General features: G+C 49.7%; 1 protein-coding gene across 1 annotated transcript in view; it reads left to right on the plus strand.

The window, feature by feature from the left end:
* Nucleotides 1–16,808, plus strand: part of pyroxd2 (pyridine nucleotide-disulphide oxidoreductase domain 2) — a 39,355-nt gene extending 22,547 nt beyond the window's left edge. Inside the window, exons 9-16 of the mRNA XM_052027452.1 lie at nucleotides 1,808–1,949; nucleotides 3,165–3,299; nucleotides 5,239–5,311; nucleotides 7,017–7,173; nucleotides 9,574–9,728; nucleotides 13,071–13,177; nucleotides 15,245–15,365; nucleotides 16,339–16,808. Coding sequence (XP_051883412.1) covers nucleotides 1,808–1,949; nucleotides 3,165–3,299; nucleotides 5,239–5,311; nucleotides 7,017–7,173; nucleotides 9,574–9,728; nucleotides 13,071–13,177; nucleotides 15,245–15,365; nucleotides 16,339–16,421 — 973 coding nt within the window. The 3' untranslated portion in view covers nucleotides 16,422–16,808. The remainder of the gene's footprint in view (nucleotides 1–1,807; nucleotides 1,950–3,164; nucleotides 3,300–5,238; nucleotides 5,312–7,016; nucleotides 7,174–9,573; nucleotides 9,729–13,070; nucleotides 13,178–15,244; nucleotides 15,366–16,338) is intronic.
* Nucleotides 16,809–25,965: the final 9,157 nt, after the last annotated feature.

Genomic DNA, 25,965 nt, shown 5'->3' on the forward strand with positions numbered 1-25,965 from the left:
ACCTCAATGCGCTACAACAGTGCATTGAGGTAGTACAAGGAAAAACAATGCAGAATGCAGAATAAAGTGTAATTCTTAGAGACATAGAATTTAGATTCAGAAGAGTGGAATGATTATGGTAGAAGTAGTGAGTGGATCTGCAGAGAGCAGCTTGCAATGAGTCACCATTACAACAGTGGATGTACTTCACTAGTCCATCCTTGACTGTGAGACACTTTGGGAATTCCTGTTGTTTGAAAGGTGCTTTACAACTGTACAGGTGTTGGTGAGGCTGGAGTACCGTGCATAGTTTTGGTCTCCTTAGTTAAGGAAGAACATACTGACATTGTAGGCGTTCCGAGGGGGATTCACCAGGCTAATTCCTGGGATGAGAGGATTGTCCTAACACGAGCAGCTGAAGAGATTAGATCAATACTTTTTGGAGTTTAGAGGAATGAGGGGTGAGTTTATCAGTATAAAAGGGGGCATGACAGAGTAGATATGGGTTTCTACTGGGGGAGAGTCTTGACTGAGGGGACATGGTTACAAGACTTGGGGGTGGTCATTTAAAGCTGAAGTGCACAGGAACTTCTCCCAGAGGGAGGTGAACCTCTAGCATCCTCCACCCCAGAGACTTGTGGAGGCAGGGTCATCAGGAGTACTTAAAGAGGAAGAAGATAAACTTTTGAAAGATTGAGGAACTGAGGGTTACGGGGAACTGGCCTAGGAGGGGAGGTGAGGCCTGGGGCAGATCAGCCAAGGTCATACTGAATGGTGGGGCAGGTTTGAAGGCCAAGTGGCCTCCTCCTGCTCCTATTGTGTTCTTTCTTTGTCAGTAATTGGTGTCAAAATGTTTTAGTGTAATGTAGTTGCAGACTCTGGTGGCCAGGTGGCACACTCTACCAAGGTTCTGACAATGCTCCCAACACTCAATGTGAGGTATTGCATTCTGCGGAGATCAAACCAGGGTAGGACTTATACAGTGAATGGTAGGGCCCTGGGGAGTGTTGGGGAATTGAGGGACCTAGGAGTTCAAGTGCTTAGTTTGCTGAAAGTTTTGTCACAGGTAGATAGAGTGTTGAAGAAGGCGTTTAGCACGCTGGCCTTCATCGGTCGGGGCACTGAGTATAGAAGTTGGGAAGTTATGTCGCAGTTGTACAAGACATTAGTGAGGCCACACGTGGAGTACTGTGTAGAGTTTTGGTCGTCCTGTTATAGGAAAGATGTTATTAAACTAGAAAGAGCGCAGAAAAGATTTACCAGGATGTTGCCTGGACTTGGGGGCCTGAGTTACAAGGAGAAGATGTGTAGACTAGGACTTTATTCCCTGGAACGCAGGAGATTGAGGGGTGACCTGATAGAGGTGTATAAGATCATGAGGGGCATAGACAGGGTGCAAGCACATAGTTTTCCCAGGGAGGGGCTGCTAAAAACAAGAGGGCATAGGTTTAAGATCAGGGGCGAGAGATTCAAAAGGGACATCAGGGGCAGTTTCTTCACACAAAGGGTGGTGGGTATTTGGAATGAGCTGCCAGAAATAGTGGTTGAGGTGGCCACATTAGCAACATTTAAAAGCCATCTAGATAAGTCCATGCATAGGAGAGGTTTAGAGGGCTATGGGCCAAACCCGGGCAGATGGGACTAGCTCACTGGGCAACACAGTCAGCATGGATGAGTTGGGCCAAAGGGCCTGTTTCCATGCTGTATGGCTCTGTTACTATTGGTTGCCTTGTATTTGGAGTAAAACAAGGTGGCAGGTCTGGGGGAAGATTAACCAGTCGTAGGTTGTACACTGATCAACTGTTCTCTTGTCTCTTGCCGAGTGTAGGTATGTCCTGCTCCATCATGTGATGGGGGAACTGGAGGGGATTAAGGGGGCCTGGGCTTACGTGGAAGGAGGAATGGGCTCCCTCTCCAACTCCATCGCCCATGCGGCCACAGCTTATGGTGCCTCCATCTTTACGGAGAAGGTAGGAGCCTCTGCCACCCATGGATGGGTTCTGCTTGGTGACCTTTCGGTTGAGACTTTATGAGTTGGGGGGGTGGTGGGGGGAGCAGGGAAGGGAGAGATGTCTCCAGTGACGGGGGGGTCAGGGACCAAAGGATGCAGGCTTGGAAAATCAACCAAAGAACCTGGGCGAGAAGGGACAGTGAGAATGTTTTCACGCACTGGAACGTTGTGACGTTGCGATCCAGGAAGGGTGGTGAAGCAGAGTCAACAGCGGGGAGTTGGATAAAAACTTGAAGAAAAGGTCGGTGTTTTTTTTTCCATTCATTCAAGGAGTGTGGCCTTCACAGGCTGAGCCAGCATTTAACTGCCCATCCCTAGTTGCCCCTGAGAAGGTGGTGGTGAGCTGCCTTCTTGCACTGCTGCAGTCCTTGAGGTTTGGGTACACCCACAGTGTTGTTAGGGAGGAGGTTCCAGGATTTTGACCCAGTGACGGTGAAGGAACGGCGATATATTTCCCAGTCAGGATGGTGTGTGGCTTGGAGGGCAACTCCCAGGGGGTGGTGTTCCCCATGCTTTTGCTGCCCTTGTCCTTCTAGCTGGAAGAGGTAGTGGGTTTGGTAGGTGCTGTCTGAGGAGTCTCGGTGAGTTGCTGCAGCGCGTCCTGTAGATGGTGCAAACTGCTGCCCCTGTGTGTCGGTGGTGGAGTGAGTGAATGGTGATGGATGGGGTGTCCATCAGGTTGTGTGGGAAAGAGTGAGGAATGACTACCCAGAGAGCTAGCACAGGCACAATGGGCCAAATGGCCTCCCCTGTGTGGTAGAGGGGCAGAAATTGGGGAATTCACCCCTTTTTTGTGTTTCCAGTCATTGTGGGTGACTTAGTCAAACATTATGGCGCAGCCACAAGCAGAGTAAATCTCTCTCAAGTCTGGTTAAACAGGTGCCTTAACCTCAGTTACAGTCTCCTCCTTGTATCTGACTTGCTTTATTCTTGTGGCATTCGGGAGTCATCTGCAGCCAAGATGTTGGTAGCTTGATAAATATAAATGTGATCTTCATGCATCTGAGGATCAATAGATTTTTGGATGTTAAGGGAATCGAGAGATTGGGGTGGTGCAGGAAAGTAGTTCTGAGCTAAACGGCCAGTAATGATCTTACCGACTGGTGGAGCAGGTAAAATTGTTTCTCCATTCTTATGACGTTTCTCTCTCTCTCTCCCCCCCCCCGGTAATTAGCCAGTGCACTCTATTCTGGTGGATCAGAGTGGGACTGCCCAAGGAGTTGTGCTGCAAGACGGAACTGAGATAAGAAGTAAAGTGGTTTTATCCAACGCCACTCCCCATGTGACCTTCCTCGAGCTGACTCCACAGGTGAGACTGGAGAATGTCTCTCCGCCTCCCTAACGCCACACCAATAAGATGATGTGTTCACTAGCAGAGGGACTGATTATCCCCCAGGAAACTACCAGTGACAACCAGTGACTACAACAGTTTGTGGGGAATTACTCTATCCAAACTTTATTAACTTTTTAGGACATTGGCCTTGTTGTTACATTGAACAGTACAGCACAGGAACAGGCCCTTCAGCCCACAATGTTGTGCCCAACTAATTAAGTTAATGACACCTAATTAACTAATCCCTTCTGCCTGCACATGATCCATATCCCTCCATTCTCTGCACATTAATGTGCCCGTCTAAGAGCCTCTTAAACATCACTGTTGTACCTGCCTCCACCACCACCCCTGGCAGCACATTCCAGGCACCCACCACTCTCTGTGTAAAAAAAAACTTGCCCCGCACATCTCCTCTAAACTTTCCCCCCTCACCTGAAATGCATGTCCTCTAGTACTTGACATTTCTACCCTGGGAAAAAGAATCTGATTGTCTTCCCTATCTGTGCCTCTCATAATGTTATAAACCTCTCTCAAGTCTCCCCTCAGCCTCCACTGCTCCAGAGAAACCAACCCAAGTTTGTCCAATCTCTCCTTAAAGCAACTGCCGTCTAATCCAGGCAGCGTCCTGGTAAACCAGTATCAGTAAAACTTGGTAAATCTTCCAGCAGATTGTTTGTTACTCCAGATTCCACCATCTGCAGTCTCTTGTGTCTCCTGATGAACCTCTTCTGCACCTTCTCCAAAGCCTCCACATCCTTCCTGTAATGAGGCGACCAGAATTGAATGCAAGGCTCCAGATGAGGTCTAACCAGAGTTTTATAAAGCTGCGACATAACTTCCTGACTCTTGAGCTCAGTGCCTCGACTAATAATGGCAAGCATTCTGTACGCCTTCTTTGCCTCCCTATCTATGTGCAGCCACTTTCAGGGAGATATGGAGTTGGACCCCAAGATCCCTTAAGGGCTATAATGTCCCTATTAATATTGCCCATCACTAACTCAGATGAACACAGAGAAGCAGGAGGAGGCCACAACCTCTTGAATCTGCTGGCCTGATCGGAACCGCAACTGCACATTCCCGCTTACCCTCAGTGACCTTTTACCCCTTGCTTCCCAAGTATCCTTCTACCTCTGCCTTACATATATCCAAAGACTGCTTTTGAAGATGGTTTATGATCCTCTGAGAGAATTTTTAGTTTTGCCTTATCTCTGTCTTTGATGGACAACCCCTTATTTTTAAATGGAAACCTCGTTCTAGATTCTGCCACAAAAGGAACCACCGTCTCCACACTCACCCTGTCAAGATCCCTAAGGATTTTCTAAACTGTAGTAGATATAAGCCTAATATACCCAGCCTCTCCCACCCATTCCAGATATCAGCTAGTAAACTTTTTCTGAATGTTCAGGAGCCTAATCAAGTAAGCTGCTCTGATCTTGCTTGTTCCTTTCCTTTATTCCCCACACCCCCCCCTCCATATTCCCATCAACTCTTCCCAAAGTCCCCCACTCATCCACAAATTAGGGAAAAATTACGGTGACCAATTAATCCACTGACCCACATATCTTTGGGATGTGGGAGGAAACCGGAGCACCCGGGGGAAACACAGGCAGACACAGGGAGAACATGCAAACTCCACACAGACAGCGCCGGAGGTCAGGATTGAACCTGGGTCTCTGGGGCTGTGAGGCAGTGGCTCTGTAGCTGAATGCATGGTGTTGTCAGTCTGAAGAGGAATGAGGTAGTTCTCCTCTCCTTCCTGGGACCAATATTTATCTCTCTGCTGATATTGTAACAGTGATTGGTCCAAACCTTGTGACATTTCTGCTTGTACATTGCAACAGTGGCCATTGGAAGCCTTGAATGGCACTACGTAAATGCAGGTCTTTAATCTGGATTTGTTTTCTGTCTGTTTCAGAAGTCAATGCCCAAGGAATTCATTAAGGAAGTTTCATCCATTGACTACACGTCACCAGTCACAAAGATCAATGGTACACTGGCCCTCTGTGGGGCAGTGAGGTGGATACGGGTGAAATGACCTCTAGTGGCTAACTGACTCCTTCCCATAGTCTCGAAAACTGACCCATTGTTAACGCCACGGTGGAGCGGTGGAGAGATTTGGGGGGGTGGAGGGTGGGATTCCAGGGCTCGGCCCCCAGGCAGCTGAAGGAAAGGCCACAGTGGTAGAGCAATGGGAATGTGAGATGATCCAAAGGTTAGACGTGGCGTGCAGAGATCTCCACGGCTTGTAGGGCTGATGGAGGTTACAGAGATAGGGAGGGTGTGGAGGGGTTTGAAAAGGATGATGAAGATTTTACATTCAAATTTGGAGGTGATGTAGATGATGACTACCACCCTGCCACCATACTCAAAGCTGAGTCCCAGAGTGATGGAAAGTTGCTGATGCAGAGTGAGGGACATTCAGTTCATCCTGTCTCTGCAAGTTCGTAGAGAGCCCCACCTTCCCACACTGGGTGTGTCCCCCTGCAGCTCACGGCTCTTCAAGTCCGCACACCAGCACTGTTTCACTGTGGGGAGGGTCTCTGCATCTCCCACCCTCTCCTGCAGCGAGTTCCAGACCCCACCACCCTCTGGGGGAAAACATTTTCCCTCATTGTTTTAGGCACCTCCATTAAGTCTCACCTCAGCCACCGCTGTTCCAAAGGAAACAGCCCCAGCCTTTCAAAAAAAAACAGTGGATTAGCCAGCATCCATAGAGGGAAATGGTCAGTTGACGTTTCAGGTTGAGAACCTTCATCTGTCCAGTTCCCCTCACGGATGTCGCCTGACCTACTGAGTTCCTCCAGCAAACTGGAGAGACAAGAGATTCTGCAGATGCTGGAATCTGGAGCAACACACACAGAATGCTGGAGGAACTCAGCAGGACAGGCAGCATCTGTGGAGGGAAATAAACAGTCAATGTTTCCTGATGAGGGGTCTCGACCTGAAATGCTGTCTGTTTATTTCCCTCCACAGATGCTGCCCGACCTGCTGAGTTGCTCCAGCAGTTTGGTTTACACCCCAGGTTCCAGCATCGGCAGTCTCTTGTGTCTCCAGCCTATCAAATCTGGGGTTACAGTTTCCAGGTCACAGCAACAGCCCTGTAACCCTCCTCTGCACCCTTCCCAGTGCGAGCACATCTCCCCTGAAATGCAGAGACCAGAACTGTAGGCAGTGCTCAACCCACAGCGGTCGAACTATTGTGTTGGACTGTCATCTGAAACCTCCCTGCTCTTATTTTCCATGCCTCGGCTAATAAAGGAAAGTACCCTATTATCTGTCCTGCCACCTTTCTGTGGATGAACATCCCAAGGACTCTCTGTTCCTCCACACTACTTACTGTCCTCCCATTTATTGTACCTTAGAGTTATAGAGTCATAAACAGTCCCTTCGGCCCTCCCTGTCCATACTAGCCATCTCCCTTGCCTTGTTGCATCTCCCCAACTGCACGACCTCACACTTCTCGGGATTAAACTGCATTGGTCACACTTCTGCCCAATTGACCAGTCCGTTCATATCCTCCTGCAGTCCAATGCTTCCCTCCTCACTTTCAACCACACAGCCGGTCTGTGCTTCATCTTGCCTCCTCTGTGTAAGTCTAAACTGTTTGGAAATGCCACAAAGAGCGAGGAACTGAGCGCCGAGCTCCCACTGGAGTGGTGAGAAGCACTAACATTCTTTCTCTTCTGTTGCCAGTGGCTGTGGATCAGTTGCCAGGGTTCCTGGCTGTGCCCAGGGGTGAGGGGATTGACCCTGCCCACTACTTGGCTGGCACCATTCACTTAAACTGTGAGGACACAGCCTACATAACCGAGGCCTATAATGATGCTTGCCAAGGACTTCCGTCCACAAGGTGCGTCCCAAAGGACCGGATGTTCTTCCTGTTCGATATTTGCGCGGTGGGGGAGTTCCCCCTTGGTCTTCTCCATCATTTGGTGCCCCAGGGGAACAGACTGACTGCAGCAACTTGCATTTAAGTAGCACCTTCAACACAGCAAGATGTCTGGGCATTTTGTAGGAGTCCTTTTCTTTTTCCTAGGGTTCGAGGATCAAGAGGGCATAGGTTCAAGGTAAGAGGGGAAAGATTTAATACGAACTTGAGGGGTAACAGAGGGTGGTCCGTATATGGAATTAGCTGCCAGAGGAAGGGGTTGAGTTGGGTACAGTTACAACATTTAAAAGGCACTTGGACAGGTACGTGGACAAGAAAGGTTTAGAGGGATATGAACCAAATGCAGGCAAAGGAGACTGGCTTGGATGGGCATCTTGGTCGGTATCGACTGGTTGGGCTGAAGGGCCTGTTTCCATGTTGTGTCAAATGAAGATTAATGGACAGCCTTAATGGCAGATATCCAGGCCAATGGGTTTTAGTAAGGTCATTCTTTGAAGAAGAGAGAGGCAGCAGAGTTTGGGGGCGGGGAGGGGGGGAGAGGAAATTCCTGAGCTAGGGTGCAGCAATCCGTGGGGTAACGATTCAATTCGGGGATGGTCAAGAGGTCAGGATAGAGGAGTGCAGAGATCTGAGAGTCTTGCAGGGCTGGAGGAGGTTACAGAGTGAGCAAGGGATGGGCGATTTCTACAAAAAAGGGTAAGGATTTGAAAGTTGAGATATTGTTTGTGGTGGTGGCTGTCGGGAAGTAGGTCTCTGACACTCTCGTCCTGGAGGTGATGCCGTGTGGATTCATGGGGCTGGTTCTTGTGGTGGGGAGGGCGGGGCGTGATTGCCCAGTGAAGACCCAGTGATGGTTGGCTGATCCTGGCTGGAGTTCAGAAGGAGGTGATCTCATTGAGACCCAGGAGTCCGAGATGGACATGGGGTGGGTGCACAGGGGCTAACCCTAACCCTGTTACCTTGCTGGAAAGTCTAGAGGTGGGGTCACAGCCTTGGGGGAAGGGGCACTCATTGTGAACTGAGGTGAGAAGGGGGGAAATAGTTTTACAGAGAGCCATAAGTGTCAGAGGTTCTCTCCCTCTCTGGCTGAGTAGATTCCAGGCTGAGATAGATATATACTGAAATCAGAGTATGAGAACTTACTGGTGTAGGGGAGTGGGCATATATGGGAGAGATTATGTTGCAGAGGTACGGGGAAGTAACGAGAGGGCGAATAGAGCTGGCGGGATCGTACTTCCGCAATGCACCCTGTACTACCTCAATGCACTGTGTAATGAATTGATCTGTACGATCGGTATGCAAGACTGGAATCATGAGGGCCTTAAGACAGGGTGAATGCACAAGAGTCTTCCCCCAGGGAAAGGGAATCAAAACCTAGAGGGCATCGGTTTAAGGTGAGAGGGGAAAGAATTACAAGTGATGATAATAAACCAATTCCAAGGAAGGGGATGCAGGGATCAGGTGGGACGAGGCATCACGTTAATGGCACAGCAGACTTGAGGGGCTGAATGGACAATTCCCAAACCTGTTTCTCATCATTTTAAGTGCAGGGAATGGGGTTTGTGTTATAGAACAGTCATAGAGAGATACAGCAGGGGGACAGGCCCTTTGGCCCATTGAGTCCGTGCCGACCATCAACCACCCATTCACACTGATCTCATGTTTATCCCATTGTTTTTATTCTCCCCACATTCCCATCAACTCCCCCGACGTTCTACCCCTCACCCACACACTGGGGGCAATTTACAGTGGGCAATCAACCAATCCACAAGTCTTTGGGACGTGGGAGGAAACGTACACGGTCACAGGTAAACGTGCAAACTCCACACAGACAGCACCGGGGGTCAGGATTGAACCTGGGTTGCTGGAGATACTCAGCAGGTCAGGCAGCATCTGTGGAGAGAGAAACAGAGATGGTTCCTGAGCTGCTGAGCGTCATAGTCAGGGTCGTACAGCACGGAAACAGGCCCTTCGGCCCAACTGGTCCATGTCGACCAAGTCCCACTTGCCCACAATTGGCACATATTCCACTAAACCTTTCCTATCCAGGTACCTGTCCAAATGTTTTTCAAATGTTGTTATTGTACCTGCCTCAACCACTTCCCCTGGCGGCTCGTTCCATATACCCACCACCCTCTGTGTGAAGAAGTTGCCCCTCATGTCCCTTTTTAATCTTTCCCCTCTCACCTTAAACCGATGCCCTCTAGGTTTTGATTCCCTTTCCCTGGGGGAAGCCTCTGTGCATTCACCCTGTCTTAAGGCCCTCATGATTCCAGCAGCTGTTATTTCAGGTTTCCAGCATCTGCAGGGCTTTGGCTTTCCATTTTCCAATGGAGTTCTTGTTTTGTTTCTACCAACTAGGCCGATGATCGAGTTATGTATCCCCTCAGTTCTGGATCCAACCATCGCCCCACCAGCCTGCCATGTGATCTCCATCTTCACTCAATACACTCCCTACCGTCTCCGAGGAGGAAAGGAGTGGGATGAGGAGCAAAGGAACCTCTACGCTGATCGAGGTAGACTACACACCACAGCTGAAAGGACATGAAGTTCCTGCAGAGGTGACGTGGCAAAGGGCGTGTGTGAATGTCACTTCCAAAGCTTAGTGCTGTTGACTTCAGTCGAACCAAACTATAGAACATCGAACAGTACAGAACGGAACAGGCCCTTCGGCCCACAATGTTGTGCCGACATAGCTATTCCCTCCTACCTACAGAATGCCCATATCCCTCTATTTTCCTCTCATTCATGTGCCCATCCAAGCCCCTCTTAAAAGCCCCCAGTGCCTCCACCACCCTATCAGGTAATGCATTCCAGGCATCCACCACTCTCTCAGTTAAAAAAAACATACCCCTCACGTCTGTTCTGAACCTAACCACTCTCACCTTAAATGCATGCCCTCTGGTGAAATAATGGGAAAAAGATATCGTTTGTCCACCCTATCTATGCCCCTCATAGTTTTATACACTTCTAACAGATCAGCCCTCAGCCTTCGCTGCTCCAGAGAAAATAACCCAAGTTTGTCCAACCATTCCTTATAGCACATGCCCTCTAATCCAGGCAGCATCCTAGTAAACCTCCTCTGCACCCTCTCTAAAGCCGCAACATCCTTCCTCTGGTGAGGTGACCAGAATTGCACGCAATACTCTAAATGCAACCTAACCAGAGTTCTAAGGAGATGTATCATAACTTCTTGACTACTGTACTCAATACCTCGATTAATAACTGCAAGCATTCCATAAGCCTTCTTAACCACCCTGTCTACCTGTGTAGCCACTTTCAATGAGTGGACTTGCACCCCAAGGTCTCTCTGCTCTTCAACTATGATGTTGATTGAGGAATAAATACTGCACAGGGGTGGCACAATGTAGAGCTACGCACACAAAATGCTGGAGGAACTCAGCAGGTCAGGCAGCATCTATGGAGGGACATCAACAGTTGATGTTTTGGGCCTAGACCCTTCATCAAGTAGAGTCACTGCCTCACAGTGCCAGAGACCTGGGTTTGATCCTGACCTCTGATGCTGTCTGTGTGGAGCTTGCATGTTCTCCCTGTGACCGCCTGGGTTTCCCCCGGGTGCTCCCGTTCCCTCCCACATCCTGACGACTGATTGGTCGTTTGGAGACATTTGGTTGAAAGCCTTTCTGCTGCTTTTGTCACTTTTTATGGAATCCAGTCAGATCCCCGCACTGGGAGCCCGCACAGGGAGGAGACACTGGGAGCCCGCACAGGGAGGAGACTCATCCTCTGTCATGCGTGTCAAAGGCAAGATGCAGCAATGACACACGTCTTCTAGAACCGTGGTTTGGTTCGACTGAGGTCCACAGCACTAATATTTAGATGTAAAGTTGATTGGCCACTGTAAATTGCCCCTAGTGTGTAGGTGAGGGGTAGATTTGGGGGGGGGGAAATTGATGGGAATGTGGGAAGAATAAAATGGGATTTTGGGTCAAAACCCTGCATTAGTTCCTCCCTCACCCACCCCCTCCCACCCCCCCACACCACACCCCCCACACCCCACACCCCCACTCTCCCACACCCCACCCCCCCACTTCCCCATCACCCCACTCCCCTGAGCCCCACCCCACCCCCACGCCCAACCACCCCACCCCCACCCCACAGACGCTGCTCGACCCACTGAGTTCCTCTAGCAGGTGGTCGTTGCTCCAGATTCCAGCGTCTGCCGTCTCCAAGTTTAACCAACAGGTTGGCAGTAATTGCAGAAGAACTCACCAGTGTGGTCTGGCTGGGGTTCAGAGAGGGGACCACACTCCTTCACTGTCCAAGTTTAATAGTTATAATGGATTTAGATAAAGGGAAATAAGGGAAGTCATTCCCATTGGTGGTTGGTTCAGGAAGCATCTCCACATGATTGATTATGGCCTTCACACACTCTTCATCCAATTGGTTGTAGCTCTTACATGCTCACTGCACATGATTGGTTATGGCCTTCATGTGCACGCCGCATGATTGGCTGTAACCCTCGCATGCTCTCAATCTGATTGGTTTTAGCTCATACATGCTCTCTATCTGATTGGAGCCCACACGTACTCTCTATCTGATTGGTTCTGGCTCTCACTTTGATGCAGGACTGGTTATTATTGGTTGAGAACCTCCGTCAATGTGATGGAGGCATGGATGGCTGGTTTGGTGGCATCCTTTGAACCAGTGAAGGTGTAGGCAGATGGTTCAAACCCTTGCACACTGAGGAGGGTGGCCAGTGGTGTTACGCTAAGCAACAGGTGATTTTATCTGCTGGTCTATGGTGACTGCCACAGGCTTAGTTAGGGAATTAGTACAGTGGGTGGTACTCCCCTCTGAGTCAGAAGGTTATCAATTGAAGTCACACATAGCTCACCTGACATGCAGTGAGGGAGCGCTGCATGGCCGGGACCCTGGCGTTCTCGGGAGACGTTAAATGAGGATGAAATGCTGGAAAAAAGGGAAAACAACAGAAAATCCTCACTGGGTCAGGCAGCATCTGTGGAGAGAGAAGCAGTTAATATTTCAAGTTGGGATAGTGAGAAACTGTGGTTGCAGAGAAGGGGAGGGGTTAAAGAGAGGATCTGTTGGAAGATCCCAGGTCTTTTTGAAGAAAGCAGTGGAATTCTCCCTGATGTCTTGGGTAAACTTTAGCCGCGGATGTACGGAATCACATGAGCTGGCTGTTACCACATTACTGTCTATGGGAGCTTGCTACGTCTAGATGGCAAATCTGTTCCCTGTATACATCCGTGACTGCATTACATAAAGCACCTCAGCCACATTGAACACTTTGGGACATCCCAAGTTCTGGGAACTGCAAGTCTTTCTTACAATGATTGACTCCAATGTAGGGAATAATTATCCAGAACTTTGAATAATTAGGTGACTCCAGACCCACTGATGCAACAAACTATCTCCTGGAGGAACTCAGTGGGTCGAGCAGGATCTATGGAAATGTAGACCATCAGTATATGTAACGAGCTGCCAGAGGAAGTGGTTGAGGCAGGTACATTAACAACATTTAAAAGGTACTTGGACAGGTTCATGGATAGGAAAGGTTTAGAGGGATATGGGCCAAATGCAGGCAGATGGGACTGGCTTAGATGGGTGTCTTGGTCAGCATGGACCAGTCGGGCTGAAGGGCCTGTTTCTGTGCTGTTTGACTCTACGACCTGTTTCATTGGGAATCATGTGCAGCAGACATGGGGATGGGAAGAGGTCCAGTCAGCACCCGCTTGTACGTCACCGGGTGGCCGTGAGTAAGAGTGGGCACCTCCCAGAGACTGGGCAAGCCACAAGGACACTGGCAGTTCACGTGAAATCTGACCTGCTCTCTGTTGAGATGTAAATGACCTCCGCTCCTCTCTTCCCAGTGTTTGACTGTATCGAGCAGTACGCTCCAGGTTTTAAGAGCTCTGTGATCGGATGTGATATCCTGACACCTCCAGATCTGGAGAAGGTGTTTGGTCTGACCGGTGGGGTAAGTATTAATTAATTCCATGGTCAAGTTTGCTTGAAATTACAAATCCAGTGCTGAAAATAAACTAGATCTTCACACTTTGGACAGTTTACACATCCTCTAGTAAATTGGTTTATTATTGTCACATGTGGTACAGTGAAAAACTTTGTTTTGCATGCCATCCAGACAGATCATTTCATCACATCAGTGTATTGAGGTAGGACAAGGGAAAACAGTAACAGAATGCAGAATAAGGTGTTACAGAGCAAGTGCATTGTAGGCAGACAATAAGGTTCAAAGGCCATAACGAGGTAGATTGTGAGGTCAAGAGTACATCTTATTGTACTGGGGACCATTCAATAGTTTTATAACAGCGGGACAGAAGCTGTCCTTGAGCCTGGTGGTCCTTCAGGCTTTTGTATCTTCTGCCCAATGGGGGGGGGGGGGGGGGGGGGGGGGGAGAAGAGAGAATGTCCAGGGTGTGTGGGGCCTTTGATTATGTTGGCTGCTTTCCCGAGGCAGCAAGAAGTGCAGACAGTCCATGGAGGGGAGGCTGGTTTCCGTGATGCACTGGGCTGTGTCCACAACTCTCTGCAGTTTCTTGCGGTCCCGGGCAGAGCAGTTGCCGTACCAAGCCGTGATGCATCCAGATAGGATGCTTTCTATGGTGCATCAATAAAAGTTGGTGAGGGTCAACGGGGACATGATGAATTTCTTTAGCCTCCTGAGGAAGTAGAGGCGCTGGTGAGCTTTCTTGGCCGTGGCATCTACGTGGTTGGACCAGGATGGGCTATTGGTGATGTTCACTCCCAGGAACTGGAAGCTCTCAACCATCTTGACCTCGATCACAGGGTTAAGCTTGGGAGGGTCCAGATTTCTCCAGCCTCTCCTCCTCAGTGCTTATGTGAACAGCACACATCTCAGACTGTGGGATCTTCCTGTGTGCTGACTGGTCTGTTTCCTGTCCACAACAGTGGCAGCATTTCACTGAAGAATGCCATTGGTTGAGAAGTGTTTCAGGATGTCCTGGGGGGGGGGAGGGGAGGGGGTAGCATCCCTACAGAAACCCAGGTCTATCATATGACGGACTCCTGGGCTCCAGATTGGGAGTAGTTACCCAGGGCTCCTCTGTCCATTGCTTCCAGGTGGGACACATGTAGCAGGAAGTGAGATCTCATTCACCAGGCAACATCCCTGCTGTTGTGTGTTCAAGTCCAGCCCCAGAGACCTGAGCACAGAAGTGCGGGTTGACACTCCAGAGGGAGTGCTGCATTAATAATCAATTTTGCTCTGAGTCTTTTATGCATCTGTAGCTCAGTAGGTATATAGCATGGAATATGGTGTTCTGCGGTTGAGCTGGATATTTGCTGATTAATAAATTGGTAAATTGGTTTATTATTGTCAATGTACCGAGGTACAGTGAAAACTTTGTTTTGCATGCCATCCATACAGATCATTTCATCACATCAGTACATCGAGGTAGTACAAGGGAAAACGACAGAGTGCAGAATAAAGTCACAGAGAAATAAAGTTACAGAGGAAGTGCAGTGCAGGCAGACAATAAGGTGCAAGGCCATGAGGTAGATTGTGAGGTCAAGAGTCCATTTTATCGTACTAGGAAACTGTTCAACAGTCTTCTAACAGCGGGATAGAAGCTGTCCTTGAGCCTGGTGGTATCTGCTTTCAAGCTTTTGTTCCTTCTGCCTGATGGATAACAAAAAATAAACTGCTGGAGGAACTCAGTGGGTCAGGCAGCATCTGTGGAGGGAAAGGGATGGGTAACCTGATGCAGAGTCTCAACCATGACTTTGCCTCCACAGATGCTGCCTGACCTGCCGAGTTCCTCCAGCAGTTTTCTGTTGCTCGGCATGTAACTGTCTCTGAGGTTGTGTTTGGTGTGGTTTCTCTGAGTGTTGAGTGGACGTAGGGATAAACATCTGGAGGGGGATTACCTGCATGTTTCTCACATTCCCCGTGTGTTTATGCAAGTTCCCACGTTCCCTTCATGTTCCCGCGTCCCTGCACGTTCCCACCTGGTTTGGCATCTGGAGGAATAATTGCAGACAACTTGTGCATTGGCTCCTGCAGAACATTTTCCACGGGGCAATGTCACTTGACCAGCTGTACTTGACACGGCCTTCAGCCTTGTATTCGGGCTACAGGTCACCTGTCAAGGGCCTGTACCTGTGCGGGAGCGGAGCTCACCCAGGTAAGGGAGAACGGACTCTGGGGTTCCTCGCAGAGGCAACAGGCAGGAGGGTTGGACAGGGATGGAAGGAGGGGGGAGTGGTGAAGGAGGGGGAGTAGAGGGAGGGAGGAGGGTCAGAGGAGGGAGGGAGGGAGGAGGGTCAGTGGAGGGAGGGACGTAGACGGGAAGGAGGGAGGGAGGGAGCAGGGAGGATGGGCCATACGGCACGGAAACAGGCCCTTTGGCCCACCGAGTCCATGCCGACCATCAACCGCAGTCCACACCCTCTTACATCCCCCTCAACTCCCCCCAGCTTCAATCCCTCACCCACACACTGAGGGACAGTTCCCAGCGGCCAGTTAGTCCACCGACCTCGCACATCTCTGGGACGTGAGAGGAAACCGGAGCCCCCTGGGCAGGGGGGGGTGGGTGGGGGTCTCATGGGGTTGCAGGGAGAATGTGCAAACTCCACAAAGACAGTGCCGGAGGTTGGGATTGAACCTGGATCTGTGGAGCTGTTAGATAGGGGATGGGTGTGGGTTGGGGGTGAGGGTAGGTGGGGGGGTGTGGGTAGGTGAGGGTGTAGGGGGTGTGCGGGCGTGGGGGGTAGGTGGAGGGTGTGGGGGGTGGGGGGTAGGTGAGTGGGTGGGGGGTAGGGGGTGTGTGGTGGGGCGGTGATAAGGTCCATGACCCTTTGCCAGATTACCAGCATCTGTACAGCATTGTTAGAAGGCAGCCATCCGGCCCATCGAGGCAGTGCTAGCTCCGAGTAGAGCGGTCCCTCTCCCACAGCCCTGCGGGTTGTTCCCCTCTCTCTCCATCTGAAGGCCCCGACTGCCTCTGTTTCCACCCCTCCGGGGGGTCGGGCCACAGGAAGGGGATTTCCAGCCCCTCCCGTGGTTTCCCCTCCGACCAGCGCGCTGGCGACCCTCGGAGGGTCAGAGACTCCTGGTCAATGCCTGGTGACTGACTTCTCTCCCTCCTCTGTTACCAGGCGGCGGAGTCATGGGATCCGCAGGTCGCAACGCAGCTCGGGTGGTCGTCTCGGACCTGAGGGGATCACGGTGGGCCCGCTGACTCCCAGCGCCCCGGCTCTGATCTCCCCACCGCAGCACCACGGGCCCACACACTGCAGGAATCATCGTTAAATCGGAAAGCACTTTGATGTAATTTAACTGGCACTCACAGAATATTATCGCACCGGAAGAAACCATTCGAGCCATCGAGTCTGTGCCAGCTCTTTCAAACCAATCCTGCGAATTAACTTCTGCCTTTTGAGGGCTTCTACATTTGAGGCCCCCTTTTCAACCCGTTCCCACCCTCCTGCCACGGAACGCATTCCAACCCGAGGAGGCAGCACAGTCTGAATGTCTGTCTTCTAACGGGAGGGTGGGAGGTTAAGCAAATCTTCTTATTCCGCCTTTATTAATAAAATAAGAATCTAGATTAAAATCAAACATTTGGAAAGCAAAATTAGAAATCCCAATGACACTGGGAAACTTGTTTTGTGTCTGCATCTACTTAAAGGTTAGGTTAAACGAGGCGAATGTCGGTCCCACCAGCTCCGAGTTTGCCTGTTTATCCAGGTCAATGGACAGTGAGGGCAGCGACTTGAACTCCAAGGGAGCTGTTCAATGTGGGGTTGGGATTGGAGAGAAAGCGGTCCACGATGAGATCAGATTCGCCGCTCATTGGAATTAGATCAAACCAGCGTATAATTGGACAGAGACACAAGAGACTTCAGATGAAGGGTCTCGACCCTGAACGTCGACTGTCCCCATTTCCCTCCATAGATGCTGCCCGACCCGCTGAGTTCCTCCAGCATTTTGTAAAATTGCACAGGACGGATAATGGGGGCGGGCTTTGACTTGAACACAAGTTGTTGATTATTGCTAGAATATTGGCTATCTTGGTTCGCTCACTCATGCCCTGATCCACAGGGAGGGGATCTTCCCCTTCCCCCCAATTATCATTTCTCATTCTGTCCCAACGAGGAAGGAATTGACATAAATTCCGCTTCTGCCCAGGTAGCAATGGAGGATGTACCTTCCCAGAATACTACGCGGCTGGGAAAAGGCCCCATCGACCTTGCCTGGGAGGAGGCGGGGTCAGGATTCAGCCCCGCCCCTAGAGGCGAGGATACTTCCGGGATGACTAAATATGGAGCGTGAGCGGCGTGGAGTGACGGCTGTATTGGCTGCTGCTCCCCCGGGTCCTCATGCCCGCTGGGTGAAACAGCTAGCCCATAGAGCTACCTGCTGGGATCTAAGCAAATGCCCAGAGCTCCTTGGGTTAATTTGTTTGGTGATGCCAATTACTACCCACCCTTGACATTCTCTGCCTGCACCATTAATGGGGATCACAAGACCAGTCACATACATCCCGTGGCTATGGTAAGGTGGGTGTCTCCCTGACCTCCAAAGCCTCCCGGCTGTCTGCAGGTCACACCAGAAGTGTACTGGAACACTCTCCACTGCCCGGGTGAATGCAGCTCCAACAACTCTCAGGAAGCTCGACACCGTTCAGGACAAAGCAGCCACTCGATCGGCTCCCCGTCCGCCTCCCTGAACACTCCCTCCCTCCAGCACCGGCGCACAGTGGCCGCAGTGTGCACCGTCTACACAACGCACCGCTGTTACTCACCCAAGTGCTTTGACAGTACCTCCCAGACCTGGACCTCTCCCACCAGGAAGAACAGGGGCAGGGGAACACCACCATGTGCAGGTTCCCCTTCGAATCACACACCGCCCTGACTTGGTATTGGTTTATTATTGTCACATGTACTGAGGTACAGTGAAAAACTTGTCTTGCATACCGATTGTACAGATCAATTCATTACACAGTGCATTGAGGTAGTACAGGGTAAAACAATAACGGGTGTACAAGATGATAAGAGGCATAGATCGAGTGGACAGTCAGAGACTTTATCCCAGGGTGAAAATGGCTAGCATGAACGGGGAATAATTTTAAGGTGATTGGAGGAAAGTAAAAGGGGGATGTCAGAGGTAAGTTTTTTACACAGGGAGTGGTGGGTGTGTGGAACGCACTGCCAGCAGAGGTTGTGGGGACAGATACATTAGGGACATTTAAGAGACTCTTAGATAGACACATTCATGATGGAGAAATGGGAGGGAAGGGTTAAAATTTGGGAGGGAAGGGTTAGATAGATATTAGAGCAGGATAAAATGTCGGCACAACATTGTGGGCTGAAGAGTACTGCGCTGTAGTGTTCTATGTTCTAATGCAGAATAAAGTATAACATCTACAGAGAAAGTGCAGTGCAGGTAGACAATAAGGCGCAAGGTCATAACGAGGTAGATTGTGAGGTCAAGAGTCATGGAAATATATCACCGTTCCTTCATTGTCACTGGGTCTAGGTCCTGGCGCTCCCTCCCCCACAGCGCTGTGGGAGCACCTTCACCAGAAGGACTGCAGAGGTTCAAGAAGATGGCTCACCCGCACAGTTAGGGATGGATTAAGCATAAAATAATAAATAGGAAATGCGGAGTAATACGCAGGAAGTGCAGGGTTATACGCAGGAAGTGTAGAGTAAAATGCAGGATGTGCAGAGTAATATTCGGGAAATACAGAGTAATGCACAGGATGTACAGAGTAATGCGCAGGATGTAGAGTAATGCGCAGGATGTGGAGTAATGCGCAGGATGTGCAGAGTAATGCGCAGGATGTAGAGTAATGCGCAGGATGTAGAGTAATGCGCAGGATGTGGAGTAATGCGCAGGATGTGCAGAGTAATGCGCAGGATGTACAGAGTAATGCCCAGGATGTGTAGAACAATTCGCAGGATGTACAGAGTAATATGCAGTTAACTGAGAGAACTCCAAAAGTTGTGTCTGGTTTATTTGAAGACCTTCTCAGACTGTGCAAGTGCAATCAACAGTACCCGCACGATCAAGGCTGACGTTGCTATGACAACACACACATTTATATTTACTATCAGGGTGTTTGCAAAGGTTGTAAGTGTGAAAAGTGGGGAATTAATCACATCCCAAATTCACTGATTAACAGAAACAGATGGGGACAATCAATAATCTTGCCGTTTTTATAATCAATGTGTCAAATGCCATTAATTAAGTTTAGAGCTGATTCATTTGCTATTCTGTTTGCTGCTCTCTGACATGACACAGAGTTGGATGGAGACCTACCACTGTAATATTTATCACTCAATTTGCTGGTCTCAATCACTCCTCCACCAGTTGTGAGGGAGTGCCACACTGTTAGAGCTACCATCTTCCTGATGTGATGTTAAACTAAGTGCTCAGAGTTGGATGTTAAAGATACAGTGAACTATTTTGCAAGATAAGTTTAGTGTTCTCCCTGATGTCATGAATTAATATTTACCCAAAACTAACATTACAATTTATGATATCAAATAAACACATAAAATGCTGGAAACACTCAGCAGGTCAGGCAGCATCTGTGGAGAGAGAAGCAGAGTGAATGCTTCAGGTCAAAGACCATTCATTAGGAGTTTCCTAAAGCAGCTTATGTGGTCAATGCCATGTTACTGGTGTTCAGCCTGGCTGCAGAGCTCCCTGCATTATACCACTGGAGGTTAGTGTGCAATTAAGTACCAGGGTTTGTCCTTGACCTTGGGTGCTGTCTGTGTGGAGTTTGCACGTCCTCCCTGTGACCACATTGGTTTCCTCCCATATTGCAAAGATGTGTTGGTAAGTTGACTGGCCACTGTAAATTGTTCCCTTGCATGGGTAGATGGCAAAAAGAATCAAAATGGAAATTGATGGATGTGTGCACGGGAGAGAATATTGCAGGAGTACAGGGAAATAAGGAGAAGGGAACGGGACGGATTGTTCCTCTGGGAGCTGGAATAGGCCTGATGGGCTGAATGGCCTCCTTTTGTGTTTATAAGTGAAGATAAGATTTCTTTATTAGTCACATGTACATTGAAACACACAGTGAAATACATCTTTTGCGTAGAGTGTTCTGGGGGGCAGCCCGCAAGTGTTGCCACGTTTCCAGCGCCAACATAGCACACCCACAACTTCCTAACCCGTACATCTTTGGAATGTGGGAGGAAACCGGAGCACCCGGAGGAAACCCATGCAGACACGGGGAGAACGTACAGACTCCTTACAGACAGCGGCTGGAATTGAACCTGTGTCACTGGCGCTGTAATAGCATTACACTAACCGTTACACTACCGGAGGCTCATGTGGAGCATAAATTCTCCTTGCTTTTATGAAGTTTACCCAGGACATGCCCTCTTCTCGTTACTACCATCGGGGAGGAGGTACAGGAGCCTGAAGACCCACACTCAACGATTCAGGAACAGCTTCTTCCCCTCCGCCATCAGATTTCTGAACAGTCCAAGAACCGATCAACACTGCCTCGTTATTCCTCTTTTTTGCACTATTTATTTTTGTAATTTATAGTAATTTTATGTCTTGCACTGTACTGCTGTTGCAAAACAACAAACTTCACGTCATATGAGCCAGCGATAATAAACCTGACTCCGATTCAGCAAGTGTTTGTAGTGAACAGGTGGCTGCAATGCTAGCAGAATGCAGCAGAGGGAGCCAACGAGGCAGAAATACTACAAGGTCCCCTGCCATGGACCAGAGGATCTATTTCAAGGAAAGGGTACCCAGTGATTTTAATAAGATTAGTGATATCAACTTAACACCATGATTAGTTAATGCCTTCTGATATTATTTTGTACCCTGCACAGAACTGCCATGTTGCAGGTTGTCCCTGTACCAGTGGGCAGTGGACCCTTGACCTTGATCAGAATCAGGTTTATTATCACTGACATATGCCATGAAATGTGTTGTTTTGTGGCAGCAGTACAGTGCAAGATGTAAAATTACAAAATAAATAAATAGTGAAAAAAAAGAATAACGAGGTAGTGTTCATGAGTTCATGGACTGTTCAGAAATCTGATGGTGGAGGGGAAGAAGCTGTTCCTGAATCGTTGAGTGTGGGTCTTCAGGCTCCTGTACCTCCTCCCTAATGGTAGTAATGAGAAGAGGGCATGTCCCGGGTGGTGAGGATCCTTAGTGATGGATGCTGCCTTCTTGAGGCACCGCCTCTTGAAGATGTCCTCGATGGTGGGGAGGGTTGTGCCCATGATGGAGCTGGCTGAGTCTACAACCCTCTGCAGCCTCTTGCGATCCTGTGCCTTCATACCAGGTGGTGATGCAACCAATCAGAATGCTCCCCACCGTACATCTGTAGAAATTTGCAAGAGTCTTTGGTGACAAACCAAATCTCCTCAAACTCCTCATGAAGTAGAGCCACTGGCGTGCCTTCTTCATGATTGCATCAATGTGTTGGGCCCAGGATAGATCCTCCGAGATGTTGACACCCAGGAACTTGAAGCTGCTCACCCTTTCCACCGCTGACCCCTCAGTGAGGACTGGTGTGTGTTCTCCTGACTTCCCCTTCCTGAAATCCACAATTAGTTCCTTGGTCTTGCTGACATTGAGTGCGAGGTTGTTGTTGCGACACCACTCAACCAGCCGATCTGTCTCACTCCTGTACGCCTCCTCATCGCCATCTGATGAAAGACGCTCCAAGTTTCCTGGTGTTTTATTGTGCGTCAGACACACCACTCCTGTGGCTCAGTTCAGTGATCTCGCACTCATTTTGCTGGATTTGGGATACTCTACCTGGTGACCTGCTGATGATGGGAAGGGACCAGGTTTTGAGAACCTGGGGTATTGGGTTATCTTGGATTCCAATTATTTCTATTTTGGAGTGTGACTCCTGAATTCCTCATGGAGATTCCTCACCCCTCCCCTTCCCCTTCCCAGCCCCACTTCCCTGAACAATCCCAAATTCTCCATCTGGAGGCAATCCCACCAGGATCTCCTGTCCCTGCCCAGCCTCTCCTCGGCAGAACGGGGACAGGAGCAGGTATCAGCTGTCGGGACCCTCTCACCTGCTTCCCCATTCAATGAGACCTTGGCTGGTCCCGATTGAACAGTTTCAGAGTTGAGGCCAGTACAGATCTGTCATCATCATGTTAAACAGCGGGCAGGTTGTGTGGGCCGGGTGTCCTACACCTGCTCCTAATTACAAGTTCTTGTGATCTGATCTTGACCCCCGCTCCACTTTTCTCTCTGTCCTCCACCAACTTTTAAAAGGCACCTGGATAGCATCTGGATAGCAAAGGTTCAGAGGGATACGGGCCAAATGCAGGCAAATGGGACTAGCTTAGATGGGAATCTTGGTCAGCATGGACCAGTTGGGCCAAAGGGCCTGTTTCCATGCTGTATGACTCTGTGACTCTGTGACCCTCAACTTCCCTATGGACAACAAATACACCTCACCTTGGACACATTCAGTGGCTTTATCCCTATAGCTCTCCGGTGGAAAGAATTCCAAAGGTTTATTATCCTTTGAGAGAGAAAACGTCCTCCTCTGCTCTGCCTGAAATGGGCAACCCCTCATTCTGAAACTGTTTCCACATGCTCCATGAGGGGGAACCTTCTCTCAGCCTCCACTCTGTCACATCCCCTCACAACTTAATGTTTCAATACAGTCATTCTGCAATAGAAAGCCCCAACCCCCTCTTCCTCTGAAATGCCCATCAGATTATCCCAATTCCCAAATATTCATGCAATTCCTTTCCAATATTGCTGGTGAATTTGCAAAGACCTACATTCCTCTAGCAACTATCTCATCCTCAGCATGTTCCAAAGTGCCTTATAGCAGAGCAGATCGACCACTGTGTTCGTGTCCTGGGGAGTTCCTTCCCTCCGTCCTCTGAGCTTCTCCCTGGAGTCACAGAGTCATACAGCATGGAAACAGGCCCTTTGGCCCAACTGGTCCGTGCCGACTTAGATTCCCATCTAAGCTAGTCCCATTTGCTTGCATTTGGCCCATATCCCGCTAAACCTTTCCTGTCCAGGTACCCGTCCAAATGTCTCTTAAATGTTGTTATGGAGAGTACATGTTGTTTTCAAGTTGTTATATGTTGGAGGTGAAACCGACAGCCACAGGGCACAGGGAGAACATGCAAACTCCCACCAGGATTGAACCCAGGTCTCTGGAGCTATGGTAGTTCTATAGCCCACTAGTGAACCCAAACTCAATTCAATCAATCCCCTTCTGAACATTGACATTCCTGTGACACATTTATTAGGCTACAGTAGTGTAGTGGGTAAGGCACTGGAGCAGGAGCCAGACTCCCAGACAACTGATCCAGAGATACGAGTTCAAATCCCAGCTCGGCACCTGTGGAACGTACAATCAAATAAATCTGGAGCTGGAGAAAGCAGGAAGAAGCTTTTTGTTGTGAAACCCATTTGGATAACAATGTCTCTCGGGGAAGCAAATCTGCTCTCCTTACCCGTTTCCCCCCCACACACGCTGCCTGACCCGTTGAGTTCCTCCAGCACTTGGTGTGTTGCTCCAGGTTCCAGTGTCTGCAGCCTCCGGTGTCTCCAGTGGTTCGGCCTGTACTTAGCTTTAGGCCCAATAGAGTGATTGACTTTTAACAACCACCCCAGGTCAGGAGTAATTAGTGATGGGCAACAAATGCTGGCATATCCTGTGGATGAATGAAGAAGCCCCTGGGGTAAGTCCCCAATCATCCCTGTTATCTCCATCATTCCCCCTTCTGGTTCCCCTCCCACCTCCCTCCCTCTATTCCATGGTCCACCCTCCTCCCCGATCAGATTCCATCTTCTTTAGCCCTTTGTCACTTCCACCTATCACCTCCCAGCTTCAGACACCATCCCCTCCCCCCCCACCTACCTATCACCCCCCTCTCACCTGGATCCACCTGTTACCTGCCAGCTCTGGCCCCACCCCTTCCCCCCACCTTTTTATTCTATCTCCCCTCTTTCTTTCCAGCCCAGGTGAAGGGTCTCGACCCGAAACGTCGACCGTCCATTTCCCCCCACAGAGGCTGCCTGACGCATTGATTCCCTCCAGTGGTTTCTGTGTTGCTCCAGATTCCAGTGTCTGCGTAGAGTGTTCTGGGGGCAGCCCGCAAGTGTCGCCACGCTTTCGGCGCCAACATAGCATGCCCACAACTTCCTAACCCGTACGTCTTTGGAAAGTGGGAGGAAACCGGAGCACCCGGAGGAAACCCACACAGACACGGGGAGAACGTACAAACTCCTTACAGACAGTGGCTGGAATTGAACCCGGGTCGCTGGCGCTGTAATAACATTACACTAACTGCTACACTACCGTGAGACTGGCTTAGGTGGGTATCTTGGTCGGCATGGACGAGTTGGGCCGAAGGGCCAGCCTCCGTGCTGTATGACTCCACGACTTCCTCCCTCTCTCCTGATCTCACTGCTCTGGCTGCCACCCTGTTTGAACAAGGAAGACCGTAGTTCAGACACACAAACCTGCAGTGAGTCATCACATCTTCTGGCTGGCAGATGTGAGCATCCAGTTACAAATGGATCAATCAGCTGTGGTTCAGTGACAGACTCAGGCTACCACACAGATATCCAGGCTGAGGCCAGACAGAGTAGAAACTTTCCGATGAGACGTTAATTGAGGCCCTGTCTGTTCCCTTGGGTGGATCCTGTCTTGAAGGAAAGAAAACCAGCCTCCTGGGGCCAATATTTACCCCTCAACTAACAGCACTGATGCAGCTTGCCTGCTCGTTATCATGTTGCTATTGGTGGGAGCTTGCTGTGCACACAGACTGGCCTCCCCCCTGACAGCGACCGCTCTTCCCACAACAGTTGGGGTTGTGTCAGTTGCTTTGGGAACACAAGCCTTTCTGTTGAGACAAATTGTGTGTGTGTGTGTGTGTGTGTGTGTGTGTGTGTGTGTGTGTGCCCGTGCGTGTGCCCGTACGTGTGTGTGTGTGTGCCCATGCGTGTGTGTGTGCCCATGCGCGTGTGTGAGTGTGTGCGCGTACATGTGTGTGAGTGTGTGCATGCACGCACGTGTTTGGTCTCAGCAGGTGACAGCCCTGGACCCCTGAAGGTAAGTGAAAGACAGAGTGAGTGGGTCTGTGGGATCAGCCGGCTTGCAGTCAAGAGCTAGTTGGTCACAGCAGCCTTCACCTGACTGACCGAACTGGTAAAACAAATCACTGAAGGTTAACTCTGCCTGGGCTAAACCTTAATGTCAGATGTTCCACAGAGTCACACAATGTGGAAACAGGCCCTTCGGCCCACTGAGTCCCTTCTGGCCATCAATCACGGATTTACACTAATCCTACACTGATTCCATTTTATTCTCGCCACATTCCCATCAACTTCCCCCAGGGTCTACCCCTCACCCACACACTAAGGGCAACTTACAGCGGCCAGTTAACCCACCGGCCTAAATATAAAATAAATTTGTTTATTATTGTCACAGGTACCGAGGTACAGTGAAAAACTTTGTTTTGCACGTCATCCTCACAGATTATTTCATTACATCAGTGCATCAAGGTAGTACAAGCGAAAACAATAACAGAATGTAGAATAAAGTGTGACAGTTACAGAGAAAGTGCAGTGCAGGCAGACAATAAGGTGCAAGGCAAAAGTGGTACGTGCTTTCAGGCTTTTGTATCTTCTGCCTGATGGGAGGGGGGAGAAGAGAGAATGTCCAGGGTGGGTGGGGTCTTTGATTATGTTGGCTGCTTTACCGAGGCAGCGAGAAGTGTAGACCATGGAGTCCATGG

Source organism: Pristis pectinata, chromosome 12 (genome assembly GCF_009764475.1).
Source record: "Pristis pectinata isolate sPriPec2 chromosome 12, sPriPec2.1.pri, whole genome shotgun sequence".
Lineage (NCBI taxonomy): Eukaryota > Metazoa > Chordata > Chondrichthyes > Rhinopristiformes > Pristidae > Pristis > Pristis pectinata.